Raw genomic sequence first — 22411 nt, 5'->3', positions numbered from 1 at the left:
TTAATGAGACCCAAAAAGCTTGTAGTGCAAATTCAGAAATATATATTGCTGGTATATAATAATTTCATCACCAGAAAATAGCTTTTTTTTCAAAGAGGGGAATATCTGACACCCCAAACACTTGTAGTGCAAATTAAGAAATATATAGTGCTGGTATATAATAATTTCAACACCAGAAAATAACTTTTTTATAATATTGGAATATCTGACACCCCAAACACTTGTAGTGCAAATTCAGAAAGATATAGTGCTGATATATAATAATTTCAGCACCAGAAAATAGCTTTTTTTTATAAGAGAGGAATATCTGACACCTCAAACACTTGTAGTGCAAATTCAGAAAGATATAGTGCTGGTATATAATAATTTCAACACCAGAAAATAGCTTTTATATAAGAGGGGAATATCTGACACCCCTAACACTTGTAGTGCAAATTCAGAAACATATAGTGCTGATATATAATAATTTCAGCACCAGAAAATAGCTTTTTTTTATAAGAGAGGAATATCTGACACCTCAAACACTTGTAGTGCAAATTCAGAAAGATATAGTGCTGGTATATAATAATTTCAGCACCAGCAAATAGCTTTTCTACAAGAGGGGAATATCTGACACCCCAAACACTTGTAGTGTAAATTTGGAAAAATGCCTTCTACTACTCTCTTGCTGCTCTAATTACTGCTCTAATTACTGTGACCATCACCTAACCCTTCTCTCTCCCTCTCTCAAATGGCGCTGCATCGCTGTGGAGGCGGCTATTTATTCAGTTAAAAATTTGCGAGATCCGACGACGTCACAACGACGTTTTGCCTCGTTTTGGAATTCTAACAGGTGGGAGAGTACCGAGCTGACTCGGCTCGGGACTCGGATTCCGGAAGTTTGGGCGGGTTCGGTTTTCGGGGAACCGAGCCCGCCCATCTCTAAAAAAAAGTGATTTAAAATTGCAGTACTACTCTGCAAATGCTCCACTGTCACATTATCATAATGCAATAAACAACTTCAATTTGTGTCAATTTTATTGACTCCACTAGTAGGTTAGTTTTGATTATAAAAAGATTACTACTCATACAGAGTACTATGATTATTCCCCATTGATGTAATTATATCTCCAAAATAAAAATTCTTAGTCTTTCAATTATTAGACACAAATAAATCTAAAACAAAGAGTATGGTTCACAATTGTGATATATTTGGATTGATACAATTATAATTAATCTATAATAGATAACCTAAAATGTCCATAAGATAGTGTCACGAATAGCACTCACCTGAGCCTGCGTGATGAGTGTGTGACACAGGGTTAACCAAAAAACAACCACCTGGTCTGTCTAAAATGATTAAATCCTTCCCTATCTATGCCACACACTAGCTTTGCGGTACCAACTATGCCACCACCAAGGTTTTTTATGAAGAGCTGACACTCTTATTTAAGAAGCCTTCGGTTCTCCCTAGAATTAATATAGCACAATTTACTTTAATCAGAATTAACATAAACCACAAATGTTTTCCTAGTTTCAATTATGCAGCGTCTTGACCAAACTATTGCGTAAATTCGTAAGAACACAAAGACTTGAGCTTATTAAGTGTAATTTAATATGCTTACGATAAAACAGGTAATAAAATGCATACAAATAGAATGCAATTATTTCCTATAAAATAGAAAGGATAAAACACAGAATTGATAACTCACTCTGCTGGAGAAACACCTTCTAAGTTAGGTTTTTGTTACCCTGTCCTAACTTTTCACCAGTATGACTTACAAACATGATTTTACCTCCACACAACAGGTCATAAGTTCCCCTTCAACTGGAGAAAATGATATGATATTTTCCTGTGACCCTATTCAGCTTGAATTTGTCATTAACATATAACCCTGTCTCTGCATGTCTGGTGCCTCCCAAACATGTGTTAGATTTCATTGACTTGAAAGAGATATTTTCAAAGGCTTTCACATTTGCGACCTGCCATAAATGATACAAGGTGCTACAATGGATCCAGGCTTTTACCTGCCAGACCCCTCTGGGTAGTTTAACATAAACAAAACGCCTTGATCTAAACAGCTTCTCTGAGCCATGTTACACTATTTCTAGGCTTTAATTCAAAAACACATATTTGCAGATTTATATGCCTAAAAATTAGCTTGCACATGACAGATAGTGAGATGGATATAGTCCTTAATGTGCAGCCATTAAAATCTACTGTTGTCTCTAAGAGGATAAAACATCATTCATCACTAGAGATCAATCACACATGCAAATAAGAGTATACTCTTAGAGTACTTGATATTAATCAATCTATTCCCATGTTATCTTCTGAACATACTCAATGATAAATGTTAATAACACAGAGAATAATATATATGGTTGATTCCCAGCTGATTATTATTCAGGCACTCAAAAAAAATGTAAATGGCAGAAAACGCTATTATAGAAAGGTCAATTGCTGGCTGCCTGTAAAAAAATCTAAACTGTGGCACTGGGCCTGATTCATTAAGGAAAGTTAAGCAAAAAAATTGAGTAATATTTATTACTCAAGTTTTCTGGACAAAACCATGTTGAAATGCAAGGGGTGCATATCAGTTTATTGTTTTGCACACAAGTTAAATACTGGTTGTTTCTTCATGTAGCACACAAATACGTGATAGCATATTTGTACACTGAAATTTAAAGCCAGTATTTAACTTATGTGCAAAATAATAAACTAATTTGCACCCCTTGCATTGTAACATAGTTTTGTCCAGGAGAAAAATTTAGTACTAAAAATGAGTACTTTCCTTAATGAATCAGGCCCACTATGTTCAAACAGGAATAATTTCCATCTCAAAGAAATAAATGCTGGCAGTGAGAGTGCTATCATAGGGAATTGTATTGCTAACTGTCTAAAGCAAATCTAAACTATGGTACTATGCTAAAACAGGAGAGTCAAGTGAGACAGATGGAAAAAATGCAGACGCGCTTTTGCTAAGGGTCTTTCTCAAGGCAAGCCGGGGAATCGTTCTGACAGCTTATTTATACTCTTGTGACACCCCTGATATGATGTTATTATCGTTCTGCCAATCAGAGAGCATTAGTAAAGAAGTGATGGGCAATTGCATTTAGCCAATCCTAAACGTATATCTCTCCAAAGTCCTGCCTATTTTGACTTCTTATTGGTTCTCATACAGTACAATAGTAATCGCTTCAAATGCTGGCATGTATGATACAGCGGTTAGTGAGAAGGGGACATAAAGTTTACTTATATACAAGATATAAAATAATTAAATGATGTAACATACTCTTGTATTAATCAGAGCCGTAACTAGGGTGGTGCGGGCGGTGCCGTCTCCCAGGGCGCAAGCCCAAGGGGGGCACAGCAGCCACCCGCTACCTTCCCCTCTGTGGCACAGACCGCCGGCACAGTAAAAAAAAAAATCATGTCCGTGTTAAGGGGAAAAAAAGCCGCAGGTTCTCGTGGCCCTGTCTACCGAGTTATACTCGTATAATAATGCATCATATAGTCCTCTGCTTAGTTAAACAGGTCTTTGTATTTGTGTCCGGAGGTCTTTCATCCCCTGTATTGGGCTCCATGCCGCAGAGGCCATTAAAAGAGGCGTCTCAGGCTGAGATTTCCGTCTCCATGGTAACAGACGCTGGGCGATGGAAGAAACCATATGATTCTTCTGTAGAGGGAGAATTATCTTTGGATTGGCAGGAAATGCATGTTAAACTATTATAGCGCTTGTTATAGATGCAGAGAGAGTGAGAATAGAAGCGGAGGTCGTCAGCCTAGACATTAACCTACAATGAGAGGTATTTACTAGAAGGAACAATCTCATGACTAGCAGGATATCCCCCCATAATGATCCTTTACTTAGACTCAAGCGTTCCCAGATGCAAGATGACAGCGCAGTGCTGATGGATGGATCATGGAGGTGAATAATCTGTTATGTTGTTATGGTGAGGTGGCGGCTGGATGGGGTCTGTATTTGATTTAGGCAGGCTGTGGCTCTCTGGCACTAAGGTCTCTTATGCTGGGATGGCATGCTGAGACTTGTAGTTCGACAACAGCGGGAGAGGCCCAGGTTACCTACATATGTAGTAGATAGTGACACACTAGGGTGTATGTACATATTTCTATGTCAGGATTGCATTTGTAGGTACATCTTGTGCTGCCAGGGTTTATAATCAAAATATTGCAATCACTCAGCCCTCTATCCCTATTTTTCACAGTTTCCGTTATTGTCACCTAATCTAGGGTACATTCTATTCTAAGAGTTTCTACACATGATGCAGTGTATTCAAGCTATTGTCTGATTGATTCATTGATTCCTGTTGTTAATGCACCCTCTTTACACATTGGCACTCATAGGCTATGTGTGTGGGCAGGCATTGTACTTATATTATGTGTGTGGGCAAGTATTGTATTTGTAGTGTGTATGGGCACAGGCATTATGTTTGTATTGTGTGTGTGTGGGCGCAGGCATTGTATTAGTATTGTGTGGGCACAAGCATTTTATTTGTATTGGCATTGTATTTGTATTGCGTGGGCGCAGACATTGTATTTGTATTGTGTGGGCGCATATATATATATATATATATATATATATATATATTGAGATAGCTATATGTATATAGATATTTATATATCATGCATTTGCAAATATGTGTAGAAGAATTCTTTCAGTAACATACTAGCCACTCCCCCACATTAGGTTGGCCACACCCACTTGGCAAATGTCACTCCCACTTCGATGGGGGGCGCCGGTGCCCTGTCTCGCCCAGGGCACTGAAATGTCTAGTTACGGCACTGGTATTAATAATTCCACATTAGAGATATTTAATCATTAAGCTAATAAAGAACGATATCAATGGTGTTTATTACAAATAGGCATACATGTATGGAATATCCAAATGGTTAATAATTATATAAACATTTAAATCTCATCTTTCTCAAGGAGAGATCAAATTAATTACTATATTCTCCATATGTTGTCTTCATCTGACATGACCTTAATATGAGACAAGAGAAATGGAAAAAGAATGGGGAGATTGAATTCTCATTGGATACAGAAACTGGGGAAGAAAATCAGGGTAGTTGGCCTGAATATTTGAGGGAACTAAAATCTATGATGTTTAAACAGACAAAAACACATTGGAATAAAACAATGTTTGACTACTATGTTCGTCAGAAGATGATACCCAGAGTTTTCAGACCTATATTATACCCTGTTTTAGACTTAATCTCATGAGAGCTTAGACACCCAGCATTTGTATAGGCCACAGATAGCATCTCCTGCTTCGACCTATCATTTTTTAAGAGGGTAAAGCATGGTAAATGTTGTTATTCACCCAGTCATAATGCACACATTATGTTCGCTCCATTATTGGCAATGAGGAAACCTGGGAAGAGTCTTAGCCGGGTGAACTATTTTTCTATAACTTTCCTGAGTATTTCCAACAAATAGACACCAGTATGCTTCTTATTGAAGCCAGCGACACAGAGATTAGCTTGCCTGTGTTTGACTTTAAGGCAAAATATTTCTTGATTTTAAAATCCAATTGTTTGACTGTGAAGGAAATTGTGAGAGGGGCAGTATCACATCTGCACTAGTAAGTGGCCAAAAGACAGGATGCTGTGTTTGACAGTACAACTCAAATAAAATAAGACATTTTCGTTAATAAATCAATTTTATTTATTTGAATGATATTGTGGAGTAGTGTTTACATTGCAAGGTGTCAGTCCCTCCTTTCCCTATCTTATTGGGCATTTACGTGGTGTGGTGGCAGCTACAAGTAACTCCAACTTCAAGTAGCTTTACTCCTGTTGTCAACCATCATAATCATCATCATCATTTATTTATATAGCGCCACTGATTCTGCAGTGCTGTACAGAGAATTCATTCACATCGGTCCCTGCCTCATTGGAGCTTACAGTCTAAATACCCTAACATACATACACACAGACAGAGAGAGAGAGAGAGAGAGACTAGGGTCGATTTTTGCTAGCAGCCAATTAACCTACCAGTATGTTTTTGGAGTGTGGGAGGAAACCGGAGCACCCGGAGGAAACCCACGCAAACACAGGGAGAACACACAAACTCCACACAGATAAGGCTATGGTCAGAAATTGAACTCATGACCCCAGTGCTGTGAGGCAGAAGTACTAACCACTTTGCCACCGTTAATAGATCAGGAGTAACCCAGAACTAGTACTGGCTGTATTAATACTTTTTTCAACCACTCTGAGTAAAAAAGGTCATATTGGAAGAAAGTGTAAGAAAGGGTGCTCCAAATCCAAACAACGTTTGTCAATATCAAAGAAAACATAATTTCTTTATATAAGAATTAAGGAAAAAGTTACTGATGAATGTGGTGATTTGCATAAAAAAATTAAAATAGCTAAATGCAGTGGTAAGAAAAGACTCAGACCATGCCCACTTTTGCTAGTAGTGGTCTTATTACACATACTAGAATGCCCATGGAAATATAGAGAGTGCTCAACATGTTCATGCATTTTCTGTACCTTCTCACTCTGAGTGTATGTCTGGCACCTCCAAAACAGCCACATCAGTGCACGAAAAGAACAGTGAGGCTGAAGAACAAATTGTGCATTTACAGAATACTGAGCAGAGTCTAAAGGTATCCATAAGTACTATATATAAGTCTGACATTTCAGATTCTGACACTGTAATTATAGGGCAGCCTCCTTCCAAAATGTCTCAACCATTTGGAAATTGGGGATGAGTAGTAATGACTATGATTTAGGCACAGAAATTGAGGATGTTAATTTCACAGTGCTAAGGTGCAACAAGATGATGGCTATAGTTGTGGATTTGAAAATTATGAATGTATTGTACTTGAACAAGATAATGAGGAGGAGGATGATGATGATGATGTCCAAGTAAGGCCACCTCATGCACACGATAAGAGCAAATTTCGTAACACTCTTATGGGTTCAAACACACTAATAAAACAAATATGGTGTAATATCTGGGCTTCTTCTATTTGTTTCCCTGCTGCTTGTTACAAATTTGTATATAATACACATTAAAACTTGAAACCATATACAAGTGCATAGGACACTCCATATATTGTTGCGGTGTGTATATATGACAAATGCATCTCTTGAACTCATTCTAACATTCATAATAGACGAATGCTGTATAAATCATGTTTATACTCTTTTGGTAAAGTTAGTACGTTTGTGATCGGCACCTTCAGATTTGATGGGTCTTACCCTACTCTTTCCCTGTCACGCTGTTCCAGACAGCATTTAGGATTACTTCTTTCCAAGTGCGTCCAATTGATGAAGGTCCCGTGAAGTTTGATTTCTGCCACTGCCCTCCCTCTGCCGCGACGGCTTTTGGAGCGCAGATGGAACACAACAAGTTCCGATTGTTAGGGATGCCTGTAGGGGCCAAAATACATATGGTGCTCTCTGTAATGTTGGTATTTGTCCGCGTTTCGTCCATACGGACTTTATCAAGGATATTGATGCGATCCCTGTAGCTGCATTTATATCTTTAAAATTGAATAACTTTATTGACAAAATTAAAAAAATAGCAAAGATGTAAAATCTGAGTCTTCTTTGTTATTACAATTAGTTTATCTTCACTTGTTGTATATGATCCACACATCGATAAAGTGCATAGAGATAAGTTTAAAAAAAATATAGTATATATATATATATATATATATATATATATATATATATATATATGTAAAAATACGGAATCTGATTCCTATGATAAAAAAAATCCCATAGATAAATATGTTTTTTATATATATATTTTATATATATATATTTTATATAGGCATATTTATATAGGCAAGTTAACTGTTTAAGCAGTTAACCTGCGTTGTTCCGACATTGTCGCTATAAATTTTAATTCATTCAGGTCGCACTGACTTCAGACAGTGGTGCCGGAGAGCTGGCCAGTCGGAAGGAGTTCCTGTCATCCTTCTGCCTCCATCGGATATCTCCAGAGTCGTTTTGGAGGTAAGTATGTCAATATTTATGTAGTTTTTTCATTAAATCGTTGTTTTCTTGTAGGTCTTCTCGTTGTTGGATTTTTTTGTCGTCGCGGAAGCGATTATCACTGGCTGCTGGCAGGTAGGTAATTGTTACAGTCAACTGGTTTCACAAATGTACGTGTCATGATATTTCCTTCTTTTATGTACACTTCTAAATCTAAAAATTGGATTATTATTTTACTTGTATTGGCTGTAAACTCCAAGCTGACCTCATTCCTATTTATTCACCTTAGGAAATTGTCTAATGTTGATTGTTCCCCATTCCAAATGAAAAATATGTCATCTATAAACCTATGCCAACATATGAGTTGGTTCTTGTACTCTTCATTAGACCAGATTGTGTCTTCTTCCCATTGCGAAATGAAAAGGTTCACGTAGCTAGGAGCGAATAGAGTTCCCATTGCAGTTCATTTCTCTTAGCGATAGAATGACCCTTCATGCCAGAAATAATTATAGGTTAGTATAAACTCAATACTATCCATAATAAATTGAATCTGTTGGTTTCTAAGATCTGAATTTTGACACAACATCTGGTAAGTATCACTACATCCATCGGCATGGTTTATACAAATATATTGGGATTTGATGTCACAGGTACACAGAATATAGAACTCTTGCCATTGGATGTTCTGCAGGATTTGTAACATTTGTGTTGTATATTTTATATAACTCTTTTGTATTGAGACGACTTCCTGTAGAAACTTGTAAATATAATGAGAGCCAACCTCTCTCATTATATTGACAAGTTTCAACAGTAATTTACATAAAAGATACGACACAAATGTTATAAATCCTGCAGAACATCCAATGGCAAGATACCTATATTCTATGTACCTGTGATGTCAAATAGATGAATAAAATAGTAAATAGATGAAATTTTGTCAAAGGTCAGGATTGATGCAAAAATCATAAACATAAAAGCAGTATTGTCATGCGCCGGTCCCGTAGATAGGTGCCGGCATTGTGACTTTTTTCCCTATGAACTATGTTTTGGACTTGTTCCCACTCAGAGACACTACTTTCATACAGGTGCTGCTGGTTGTGTGATCAGGACCTCCTCCCTGATTCTCATTGGTCCTGAGTACTATTTATACTACCCATGACCTGTGGGTCATTGCCTATTCTTCATGTTACTCAGATTGCCTGGCTCCTGGTTACCATTACATGTTCCTCTGTTTGGGCCTCCTGAGTCTATTGTTGCTGTGACCTGCCGGCTGGATTTACCTAATTCATCGTTGCACTTGGTACCTGTAGTTCTACGCTGTGCCCAGAGTTTGCTGCTGCTGTTACCTGCTAGCTGGACATCCGCTTATGACATCTTTGCATCTGGTAAATGTAGTTCTACTATGTCGAATCTACTATCATGGATGTCTGTTTTGCTTTTACATCTATGCACCTGGTACCTGTAGTCCTCTGTGGTCCGTGGAACTTTACTGCTGTCAAATTACAGATTGGAAACATCTTCCGTGAGTTGATCGCTGCATATTCAAGTTGATTCTATGCACCTGTGCTGTATGTTCAAGCTGGCTCCCGTTAAAGACTCTCCTGTGATTCTGCTCGCTATTCTACTGTGACTGTGTTCCATAGCGAGCTTGCTATTAAGTTTACTACTATTGAACTTCTTCTTGTGAACTTTGCTATATATTAAGATATCTCTGTGTTTGATTGTTGCTGGAGGATATTAGCCTTACGGGGCGGCACGCGGCTGGGATTCTTTGCTTTTCTATTACTTCTAATTAACGGACTATTTAAGGGCTCTCTGCTCTATTTGATCATATTGGGATTGATATATATTGTCCAAGAATTATCGTGATACCAGTGACCACCTGCTATGTGGAATATACCATCTTCATGTCTGGACTATTTGCTATTTCATCCCATAACAGTTGCTCAGAGTTACTAACAAACTAAAGTATTTTTGGTGAATTGCATTCTGTTTGTATTCCATTTCCGTGTGTGCTTTCCATGTTATATATATTCTTCCATTGCTATTATACCATCAGCATATATACCTGTTATGTCATCAAGCAATATATCCTTCAATTTTATCATCTCTCCAGTGTCTTATTGCTACTGATATTCAGCCTGAGTGTTGCCTCCACTATCCTCTGTCACTTTTGAGGTAGATCATTATAGACAGAGGCAAGGGATCATTAAAAAAGCTACTCAAATCGTGACAAGTATACAAACACACCCAGGTAAGACTAGCCATACCCTATAGTCAAATCATCATGACAAGGAAATGAGATTTACAGTTTGACCACATAGTTGCAACGCATGACAGGACATATAATAAATGTCAATATAGGTGCATTAGTACGTCTCAAGGTGTCAATTAAGCAAATGTCATTACATTTCTACAATAAAATTGAACTAAACAATTTTTCCATAGTGATACTCTCTGTAAAAATGAATATTTAGACCCAGACCAATTCCAAAAATGCAGTCCTACAGCATCCTATTCTCTCTTCAGGGGGAGTCCTTGCATACTCTGATACAACCAGACATATACTTGAATAACAGGGTAGGACCACAGATAAACTAACAAAAAAGCCAGATAAGCATACATACTGACAAAAAAAATAAGCAAAACCAAAGGCAGACATGCAAGAATGCAGAAGACCAGGAACAATGAAGGCAAAGCTAAACAAGGACTAAAACAAACAAGCAATACAAGAGCTATAGATGGATTGGACAAAGGAAAAAGACAAAAGTGACAGAGCGAGAAGTTATCAAATCTACTACCCATTTGTATTAGTTCAGTTTGAGAATACAAGTGTAAAATACAGTGATATCTGACCTTTTTGAAATCTTTGGGATTTTCTTCCTCATTCTTACTACCAAATGATGCCAAACGATTCTCCCGTCGAGAGTAGGCACTCACTCGAGTAGCAGCACGGTCACTGCTACTGTCTGTCGAGACAAGGCTGGATCCGCCAGAGTCCAATCTACATTAAAAAATAAATATAACTGATTGAAAAATAGATGATAAAATAATTATAGAGTCCTACATATGTGCATAATTCATTAAATATTGTATATTTGTAACATTTAAAGTTGCTACATTCAAAAGGGACCTAGGCAAACTGCATCTTCAGATACTTAGCTATCACAAGTGGATGTCTTCAAAAATGTACATAGCTTTAAGGGGAAAAAAAGACACGGAACGCAGTGGTTACTACATAAATGGGAAATGTTGCCTTAAACTTTCTGTAGGATTGCATTCTTTGTATTCCATATTATATTACATTTTAGTACAATTATTTTCAAACACTTTTACGACTTCTTGTTAATGAGGAAAACACGCATGGTTTAAATTTGTTTGGTGCCGGGGGATCTTTGCATGATGTGGCTTTGTTTATTTTTGCTCACACCTCTATGAGAGTCACGTTTCTCGCAACATTTAAACATGCAAAAGTAAAGACAAAATAAGCTCCAGCCCTGATGCAGGCAAACCATAGCTGGATTGAGGTGGGGGGGGGGGCACAGGGGGCACGTGCCCCGGGCCCCCCTCTCTCTGAGGGCCCCCCGCCACCTGGGAGGAGAGAAGCTGCTGCATGTTTTGATTAACTGTCTGTTTCACCCCCCCGGGGGGGGGAGAGGGGGGGTGCCGTGAGCGGGGGTGGGGGGGTGAATTAGACAGATAATCAAAACATCATTGGTGGTCAGAATCATTGGTGGTCAGTGGCAGATTGCACCTCAGACAGGAAGTGCTCATTTTTCACTTCCTGTCTGAGCAGCTTGGACTGAGGCAGCAGAGAGCAAGGTAAGAGAGAGAGAGAGAGAGTGTGTGTGTGTTTGTGTGTTTTTTTTTTTTACACAGGGGCTTGTGTCTGATGGTAGCAGGGGGCTTGTCTGCAGGTCCAGCTGATATTACAGCACAGATTTATGTTTACATGTCCAATTTAAAGTACATAATGGTATTGGCAAATATGCTCATGATATGGGCAGAGCATGCCATGGCTTCAGTTGAACAAATGTGTGGGAATTTGTGTTCCTGATTTTTTGCCATGGAGTGTTGGGCAATATAGATAATAACCAATAACGTCTTTGGAAAATATAAAAAAAAAAAATTATTTCAAACATGCAAAATTTTACATTTGCATTCATGACCAGGGACTTCTAGTAGATTTAATAAATAACTAACTATTACCCTCATTTGCAGACCTGTACTCACTTGATCACATGAATGGGCATATCACTGCCTCTCACAAGGTCATCACAGGCATCTCCTGAAATAATCTGTGCTACTGTTGTTCTCTACTTCCCCCCCACTTCAAAACTGGTGCCACCGAGCAGGAGATGAATAATGATAACTAAAAGGTGCACTAATTGCACCTATTAAAGCTCATTAGGAATGCAGCCCTTACCTCAAACAGCATAGACCCTAAAGGAGACTTACAGCAGCAATAGGTGAAGTAGATAAATATGAAATTAGTAGACATATGGTATTAGCTAAAAAGTGCCAGTGATAGGAAAAAACACAGTGGATATCATCTAAGGACCAGTATAGAGAGATCTGGATCGAGTACCATTCATATGTGGCTGCCATCATTGGAAAATGACTGTTAATCCTGGGAATCCACATTAAATACAGCAGATAACCCTTTTTGTTTCTGATTTTGTATATCTGCATTTAGTTAAACTTTATTACATTTGATGATTTTATTACACTATATTGCTGCTATCTTTTTCTGTTCTGTATAACTGCATCTATTGAGCTGCTTGCTACCTATGATAAACAGATCCACTGGAAATCTACAGACCACAAGACATTTGAGATAAGCTTACATATGTATTCCATCTGGTGTGCATTTTTTCTTTTGGGCATAGCTGCAATTTATTAATATACTGCACTATTAGGGGGGGGGGGGCTCTCTGCAAATTATTTATTTACAGACTTTACACTTGTTGACAACCTCTAAAACGATGAGGAAGTAACTGTATTTGTTTTACCATGTGGAAACTTGTGTCTATTTAGTACAGTTTCTATGTTTACTGGCACCTCTTCACTGTATTTTGGAACAGCATCTTATTTTACACTTTTTTTTTAGTCTTTTAGCAGACATTTATGAAGAGGTGGGAAGGATTCTCTACTCACATTATTCTACATTAAATTGTTAAAAAAAAAAAAAAAAAAAAAGGTACACGAATTGCAGTACTCAGGGAAATCCATTTTAAAATGAATATTAACACTCGTAGATCAAAAAAGCGTTTGTAACAATTTAAAACAAATCTAAAAAATAAACATAGGCAACATAATACACAAGCACCAGACTTTTATCATATATTATCTATGCATGTGGCAAACTATAAAATAGTGGCAATAAAGATTAACTAATTTACAAAATATTTAAAAAATAAATGATGTGTTCATACTTACCAGATATGGAATATACATCTTCAGGATGGTTAAATAATAATATTATACTTCTTGTAAAATAGAATAAAATTTCCCTCTTATTCAGTTGAAAAATGTGGTACTATACCAAATGACTCTACAAATGATTGATGATGATTTTGCATTGCAAAGGAATTCCCTTAAGAAAAACCCCCAGAAAGGAATGGAAACTTCTAATTAATATGTTACCTCAATCCCTTCCTAAATTCTGGATTATCCTTTGCTGAGTTGACACAGGGGCTTGTGTCTGTTTAATGTGTGTGAGGCCACAGGGGGCTTGTGTCAATGTAGTGTGTGTGACGGCAGCAGGGGGCTTGTGGCAGTATAATGTGTGTGAGGGCAGCAGGGGGCTTGTGGCAATGTAGTGTGTGTGAGGGCAGAAGGGGCTTGTGGCAATGTAATGTGTGTGAGGGCAGAAGGGGCTTATGGCAATGTAATCTGTGTGAGGCCTTAAGGGGCTTGTGACAATGTAATGTGTGAGGTAGGTAGTGGCTAATTAATGGGTGTCATTTTGTGTGTGGGGTGATGGTGGGGCAATTTAATTTAATAGTGGGGTTGGTGCAGACTTATCAATGTAGGGTGGGATGATTAATTTAATGTTGGAGTGGTTTGGGCGCTATTAATTAAATGTGCGGCAGAGTTTTGGAAAAAGGATTGCTATTTCTTAAAAGTGAATGCAAGTTATTTAATGTATAGTAGGAAATTGGTTTATTTAATAAATGTGATTATTATTAATTTAATGTTGGGGTTGTTTGGGGGCAATAAGTCTTTTTTATTAAAGATGAATAAAATTATTTTACAGTCGGGCTGGTTACAGGAAAGGGGCACTAATAATAAAACATGAATTGTTTTGATTTAATGTCGGACTGCATAGAGGCAGGGAGGCCTACTGTGTTCACTCATTGCTGGTATTTCTATATGTCATGTACCTATTCTATTTCCAAACAGAGAACCAACATTCAGGATCCAGACAAGCACAACTGAGCTTCAGACCCAAGCAGCAGCAACAAGTATTGAAAGCGGGAAGAACAGGTAGGAGAAAGCAGGACATTCTGCCAACTGTCCTGATTCTGGTGGGGCAGTCCTGGGGACTGACCCACTCAGTCAGGACTTTGTCCCGACTACAGGGACAGTTGGGAGGTATGTCCCACTTCACTCTGCTCTGCTCATGAAGGGGGAGCTGCCTGCACCTAACAGTAGTGCACACAGTATTGTCTGTGTATTAGTCTAAAATTATAGCCATAGTACACTTTAGGGGCCCCCCTGTCCAAAGTGCCCCGGGCCCCCCAGAGCCTTAATCCAGCTCTGACGCTAACCCCACATTGATCCACCCAGAAACACCATCCAGTTTCATGTAAGTGCCATCCCTTTTGAGATCTGCAAATCTAGACTCTCACCAAAATCGGCACAGTTAGGAGGTATGGTGACACATATTGAAGGAATATAAAAAGGAGTCCACCGTGGGTCCTCTTCACCCACCTAGACTTTCAGACATGGGTACTTTGTACTCATTCAGTCACAGAATAGTTTAATTCTGAAAGTTTTTACTTTTAATATAAACTATGTACATCTTTTCCAGATCTTATAACTTTACTATGTCTGCCATAGTCATAACATAATCAGTGATTTAATATATCTAAAATATTTTGTGTGTCATTTATCAACTCATTGTGGGCAGGAAGTAAAAGGGGATAATTTAGCTGTGCTCACATATCAACTGACCATTTGCCATAGCCAGACTCCTTATTGTAGATTATTTCCTGTGTCATAGCAGGGAGTTAAATCTGGAGATCCACTGATTTAGGCTGGGTACTGACTATACAAAATTTCTCCCACTACTATATCCTTAATAATTTTTCCAACGGTTAAAGAAAAATAAAAAAGCCAATCAGCATGCAGATGCATGTGTACACACTAACCCAGTGGGTTTCAAACTTTCCCAGTTCGAGACACCCTTATGGCCTCCAAAGTTTTTTCAAGGCACCTCTAAACCAAAACAATTACCAAGTAGTCCTCTGCCTTGCTTACCACCGACCCTTGCCGCTGCACCCCATGGAGATTGCTGCGGCACCCCAGGGAGCCGCGGCACCCAGTTTGGTAACCACTGCACTAACCACATTTTACAGCATCTACCTTCAGATCTGTGCTCCTCATCTGTCATAACCATCGGCTGAAAAGATTGTGACTCTGCACACTCTATAGAGATTTTTGGACACTGCCGGTCATGAGAGTATACACAAACACAATGCAGAATGGGAACAACATCGTTCCATCGTTGAACAACATTTTTAGTTTGGTTTAAAAATCAAATGAAATGACACAATGTGCTTTGGAACGATGTCCATTCATCGTTGCAGCATATACACTAATGTGATATCAGGCTGAACAGTTGTTTATCGTTTGATTGGCCCAATAATCGGTTGAAAACACTGTAGTGTGTACCCTGCCTTAGTCACTGTACTGAGAAAACACTGTCAATATAAAGGCTATAAGCAGACACCAAATGGGCACTTCAAAAGGGACAGAGTTGTGGTCATAATTATAAGTCCAGTTCTCATAATTTAAAATACTAAAATGTACAGCAAAGCAACATTGTTCATAATTCATATTCAAGATGTCATGTGTACATTTACATAATAATAATTAATAATGAGGACAAATAGATACATTAAATATGTTGAGTTTAGATATCAGCTTACTATATCAAAAGTATTGGCCTGCTCTAAATAATCTATATTTGATAGGGATGTTTCATGTTTACATATAGGTAATATTTATGCTTACGATTCTGTAATGTTTGAGAGGAGATTTATAGCCTATATACAAATTTTCTGGCTATTTTTGAAACAATTGATTCACAAACAGATGTGAATTTCCTCCCCATAATAACAGATACGCTGCCTCTCTGAGAGACCACATATGGGAGACTTGGTTAATAATATAAACACTACATAACTGAAATATTGGGTATTATTCGGCTGATTGATTAAAAATTAAATTGCAGTTGGATATAAATTGCAATGGTTCTCTGCATTAAGTAGAGAACCTAAAAGCTACCGCAATGTGCTAGTTTGAAAATATCTCTGGGTGGTGACAGTTTTAGATTAGCAGTAAGCATTTCATATAAAAAGGGGACTTTATTCATAGCTAGACAGACAGGTGGGTTTTCTGTGTGCGATGAAACGAGTTTGATAACACTTTAGCCAGCCTGTCCCTCATTTCTCACATAATGTTGATTATAGTAACTACTTTTTATAGTCCTTGCTTTTGTTCCCCAGCTGAACAGAGTACAACTGCAGTGTCTAATTACATGTGGATAAGGGGATATTGTACCTCATTGTAAATATGTATATTGTTTATTGTATATTGTTGATGTGGCAGTGAGGTTGTTATTCATTGTCCTTAAAGTGAAGCCGGGTGGGTTATGGGTAGGGATCAGGTTGCAAGATACTGGTTAGGGGGAAGTATCCATTGTTCTCACAAGACTACTCCAGACGTTTAGTCTACAATCTGGCAGGGGAGTGTCTGTGGAAGTACAGCTTATCTCCACTCCCCTCTCCAACCTCCTTAACCAGGACTCACCTATGTTTAACAAGGAGAGACCCAGGGGTTTGCTCAGGGAGGGGAAAAGACTGTGGAAATTTGACCCTAGATATAAGGAGTCAATCCAGGGGAAGAGGTCATGTTCATTCTGGGAACTGATGGCTGGAAGCTGCAGGGTGGCTGGTGGCTCTTCCAGTGAAATACATCAGCAGATCCATTGGTCGTTAAGTCTGGACAGCCAGGTGACGGTAACTCCTTAAGCTAGTGGTGTAAGGGACAGATGATGTGGTGAACCTGCCTGACATTTATTTACTGTGTGTACATAATATTCTAGTGATTGCTTAAGTGTAACTAATTATGCGTCGAAAGAGTAATATTGTTTTGTGCCTAACTTCTTTTTGTTTAAACTTTAGCGGAGACCCACATTAAGTAAAAAGAAACATTCTAATGAAACAAATATGGAATCCTCGTCCACGTGAGGATATTGCAATTATCAGGAGAAAGAGCATTTCTTATATGGACTTGTCTACTCTAAAAGGGGAGATTCAATTTGCTGTGATGTTCCACGCCTGAGCATTTTTACCGTTACTACTGTAAATTCTCTGCTGATTTTTCCTTATACCTCTATGAGGCGCGATACAAAAAATCAGCAGAGAATGTTCTGAGTAGAGATGTTCACTGACCCCCGTGTTCTGGTTTTGGTTTTGGATCTGGATTAACTCCGTGTTTTGGTTTTGGCAAAACCGCCCTCGTGTGTTTTGGTTTTGGATCTGTATTTTTTAGAAAAATTTATCAAATATGCTAAAATCACATAATTTTGCTCTTTTTTTGTTCCTACATTATTATTAACCTCAATAACACTAATTTCAAGTCATTTGCAGTCAATTTTGACCACCTCACAGGTCACAATATTACTTTCATACACTTTCAAACAAAGACTGCAGCAGTTCTTGCCAGTGATAAAGAAAGCCATTGTCATGCCTGGGCATAAGACCAAAAAATCCACCTCTTATGTGTGGAATTATTGTTACCCAAATTCTGACAACAGTTGTCTAGCCATTTGTAGCATTGTAAAGCAGTCAGTAGAGGTAGGGAATTTAACCATCTAGGATCCTCATCCATGTTACACCATTTGAAGCAAGTTCATGAAAAGCTCTTGGGAAAATCAGAAACTTATGCTAAAAAAATAACAACAAGCAGTCCAGCATCAACTACCTCCCTTCTCTCAGCTAGATCCCAGCACCTGCAATCTACACCCCCAACACCTTTATCATCAATATCCTCATAAGTAATCGGAGTTAGTCCTCCATCAAGTTGCTAATGCGAGATGACTCCTGCCCTATCCAGCATTCCTCAGAAGAATCCTTGAGCGTTAGGTCCACTGCTGCTGCGCCTGCTGCTGGGGGTGGGAAGGAGACTACTAGTAGTTTAAAACAATTGACTGTTAAACAATCCTTAGCAAGTATGAAAGCTGTCACCCAGTCACAAAGCGGATCACAGACGCCTTGGCGACTATGCTAGCATTAGATCTGCGTTAAAGATTATATGACTGTGACAGCCCACTGAGTTGGTGATTCGCGTTCACAAGTAGGAACAGCAGCAGCATGTACCCAAAAACGTCACATTTTTCAAAGGTAGGCTACTCTGTGTATCATCTGCTTCACTAAGTGGCATACTATTATTATTATTATTATAGTAGAATTGTAAGGCACCACAGTGCTCCACAGCGCTGTACAGTAGGGAAGACAAGGACATACATAAAACAGTACATACGTAAAACAAGAACAGACAAGGCAGACAAAATAAATGGAGACATGAAAACAAAGAGTATGGAGGACCCTACTCATTAGAGAGCTTACATTCTAAAAGGAAGAGGGCACAGCTGAAACAAGGGGAGCTAGTGTGGCTCAGAGTGGAGATTGGGATAGTTGTGAGAGTGCATTAGTGTGAATAGTGTTATTGAGGATAAGGTTACCTCTAAAAAAGAGATGGGTTTTCAAAGAGCATCTAAAGATTTGAAGGCTGTGGTTTGGTAGGGAATTCCATAAGTGGGGAGCAGCACGGGAGAAGTCTAGAAGGCGGGAGTGAGAGATGGTTATCAGACACGAGACAAGGCGCAGGTCAGAGGTAATACCGCTGACAACCTGCTTAAAAAACTAAGGGATGTCATTGCAACATGGCTTATCCTGCTTGGACTCTCCTGAGGATATGCGATTTCTGATAACACCACCAATATTGTTAGAGCATTACAGCGGACGGGAAATCCATCACATTCCCTGTTTTGCTCACACAATCAACTTGGTGGTACAGAACTTTTTAAAAAATGAAAATGACATGCAGGAGATGCTGTCTGTGTCCCGAAAAATTTAGGGTCATTTTCAGGATTCTGCAACAGCATGTAGGAGAATGCAGCAGCTGCAAAAAGAATAGAATTTAGGGGGAATGTACTTTAGTCCAGCGCAGCAGAGAATTTTTTCCGTGTTTTGCAAGTTGCTGAAACCACTCGAAGTAATCACCTGTGAAGAGAGTGCAGACACTGTTACCTTGAGTCAAGTGATTCCCCTACCTAATTAGACTTTTTGAAAAGCAGCAAGAGAAATTGGAGGAAATGAAACAAAGCAAGTCTACTAATTATGTTGGACTTAATTACTTTACTAATTACTTAATTACTAATGGACTTAAGTACTTTATTCGCTTCACCAGATCCAAGAGTTATCAACATCTTGAAATCGGGTAATTACATATTGGTAACTGTGCTTGATCATAGGTTTAAGAGCTATATCTTTTCTTTCTTTCCAACTGACCCAGATCTCAAGAGATGCAATGAGCTCCTGGTCAGCAAGCTGACAGCTCAAGTGGTACATGACACAATGATGTCTCCTCCTTCAGCTTCTCTGTGTCACTCACCGGACTGTGAGTGCCATTTCCCGTGTCTTTAGGAACCGTGGCCGTCCGCCATCCTGAGGGTCTGCGCATGTGCAGCCCTTATCAAACCTTCAGTACCTGTTGCTTTTAATTGATTGGATGATCAGGCAACCCTCCCTATTTAAACCACCTGTGATCATTACCTGGTTGCCTGATCTTGGAGTCTCATTCCCCATGAGCCTCTGAAGGTGTTCCTGTGTTTCCTCGTGTATTCAGCTCCTGCTGATTCCTGTTTACTGCTATTGTGGTTTCCAGACCACTTCAACTCTCCTGTGTTCATCGTGCCTGCACTCAGCTGATTCCTATCTGCTATTACTACCGGACTCCAGTTCGTTTCTACTCTCGTGTGTTCATCGTGCCTGCACTCAGCTGATTCCTATCTGCTACTACTACCGGACTCCAGTTAGTCTCAACTCTCCTGTGTTCAGCGTGTCTGCTATCCGCTGCCTCCGTTACTACTACAGAGTTCCAGATCGTCTCAACTCTCCTGTGTTTATCGTGTCAGCTCTCCGCTGCCTCCGTTACTACTACAGGGTTCCAGACCCCCTCTACTCTCCCGTGTTCAGCGTGCCTTCTCTCCGCTGCCTCCACCACTACTACTGGATACCAGACAGCCCCAACTCTCCCGTGTTCATCATGTTTCCAGTTTCACTTACTACTGCTTCCTGAGTATTGCTTCGTTGATTCTGGATTACCTGCCGTGCGCTGCACCAACCTGATTACCGCTTCCACCCTCCAGTGGTCTCTCCTCCTGCTGGCCTTCAGCCGTTCAGGTATCCCTGCACGTCTCTCTGACAGCCTGCTCTCCTGAACCGCGGTATGCATACTTTCCATTGACTTTGCTTTAGTATTGCATATCCATCTGGACTGAGTTGTGTTCTTATCCGGAGCCACCTATCCACTGAAGCTATTACCATTGACTTTGTTTCCTATTGCCTGGATAGCTATTGTGACTTTGTATATTTCAAGCAGCGCTTGTCAGTTATTGTTGTATTGTGGAGATCATCGTGGGATCAAGTTCTGTGTGCCCTGTGTATACTTTGCTTTACATTCATCTCCTCGTGCCCCTCCTCACATATATATAGCAGTGGTACAACTTGCTGACGCAGACCACTGACTTCCCTGTTACCTACTTTCACCTGGACTCCATTCCTTCACTATAGACAGCGGTACAACTTGCTATACGCAGACCGCTGACTCTCACTACCTCCTCGCTACTCCTGGACATTCCTCACTATAGCAGTGGTACAACTTGCTATATGCAGACCACTGATTTTCCTCACGTTTACTTGTCCATCTGGTTCCTCGTGTACATACATCTACTCATTACCAGTTGCTGCTAGTCATAGACTTTCCTTGAGCATTCTTTCACCATCTGCTGATTCTCCTGTTCCGTTGTCACCCTGCTACCAGAGAACCATTGTACCAGCTATATTACTCTGGTAAGTCCATCATCTGGTGATATCCTGGGCAAGACTCCTAGTGCCTGTGACAGTAAGATCAGGCCATGACAGACCCAGGTGCGGAACCTACAGCTAAAGAGATGCTGCAGTATCTGGTTACCCGTATTGAACAACAGGATGTTCGCCAACAACATTTGCTGCAATGTTGCCAGGCATTAGCCTCCCAAAGAACATCTGTGCAAAATATCACAGCTACTGTTCATGCTCCTGTGCCTTCTTCCGTTTCCCCAGTGCCATCCCAGGTGTCTACTGGCTCCACGCTACACCTGTCTACTCCTTCAAAATATGATGGAGACCCCAAAACATGCAGGGGTTTTCTAAATCAATGCTCAGTTCATTTTGAGCATTTCTCTACTTATCGTTCCAGAGTGGCCTATCTCATTTCCTTGTTTTCCGGACAAGCTCTCGCATGGGCTTCCCCTCTGTGGGAAAGAAATGATCCATTATTACAGGATAGTGCCAAATTTATTTCCACGTTTCGAAGTGTATTTGATGAATCTGGTCGTGTTATTTCCGCTGTATCCAGCATCCTCCGTCTACGTCAGGGTTCTCGTACAGTAGGCCAGTACGTCATTCAATTTCGGATATTAGCCTCTGAACTTCAGTGGAACACTGAAGCGTTAATTGCCGCCTTCTGGCAGGGGCTTTCTGATAAAATTAAAGATGCACTGACTACTCAAGAATTACCTACTTCTCTAGAAGATTTGATTTCTCTTTGCCACCGTGTAGACATGAGATTTCGTGAAAGAGAGTCTGAAAAAACAACTTCATTTAAAGCACCTCTTCGCTCAAGCCCTCAAGTTCACCCAGTTTCATCTCCGGTGATACCCATGGAGATAGGTCGCTCCACATTAACTTCAGAGGAGAGGGACCGAAGAGTAAAAAATAGACTTTGTATCTATTGTGCTGGTTCTACTCATATGCTCAATTCATGCCCTAAAAAATCGGGAAATGCCAGGCCCTAACCAGTTCTGGAGAGGTGAAGTTAAGGTCCCTGGAGTCCTCTCCATGTTCTACGAAATTAAAAGTTTGTGCTTTTGATGTTACAGTTTCCTTTGCTACCAAA

General features: G+C 39.5%; 1 protein-coding gene across 1 annotated transcript in view; it reads right to left on the bottom strand.

The window, feature by feature from the left end:
- LOC142138731 (protein phosphatase 1 regulatory subunit 12B-like) overlaps nt 1-22411 on the bottom strand; it is a 233301-nt gene that overhangs the window by 115937 nt on the left and 94953 nt on the right. The window contains exon 3 of the mRNA XM_075195611.1: nt 10814-10961. Coding sequence (XP_075051712.1) covers nt 10814-10961 — 148 coding nt within the window. The remainder of the gene's footprint in view (nt 1-10813; nt 10962-22411) is intronic.

This window comes from Mixophyes fleayi, chromosome 2 (assembly GCF_038048845.1).
Source record: "Mixophyes fleayi isolate aMixFle1 chromosome 2, aMixFle1.hap1, whole genome shotgun sequence".
NCBI lineage: Eukaryota > Metazoa > Chordata > Amphibia > Anura > Limnodynastidae > Mixophyes > Mixophyes fleayi.
This window is presented reverse-complemented; position numbering and strand designations above follow the sequence as displayed.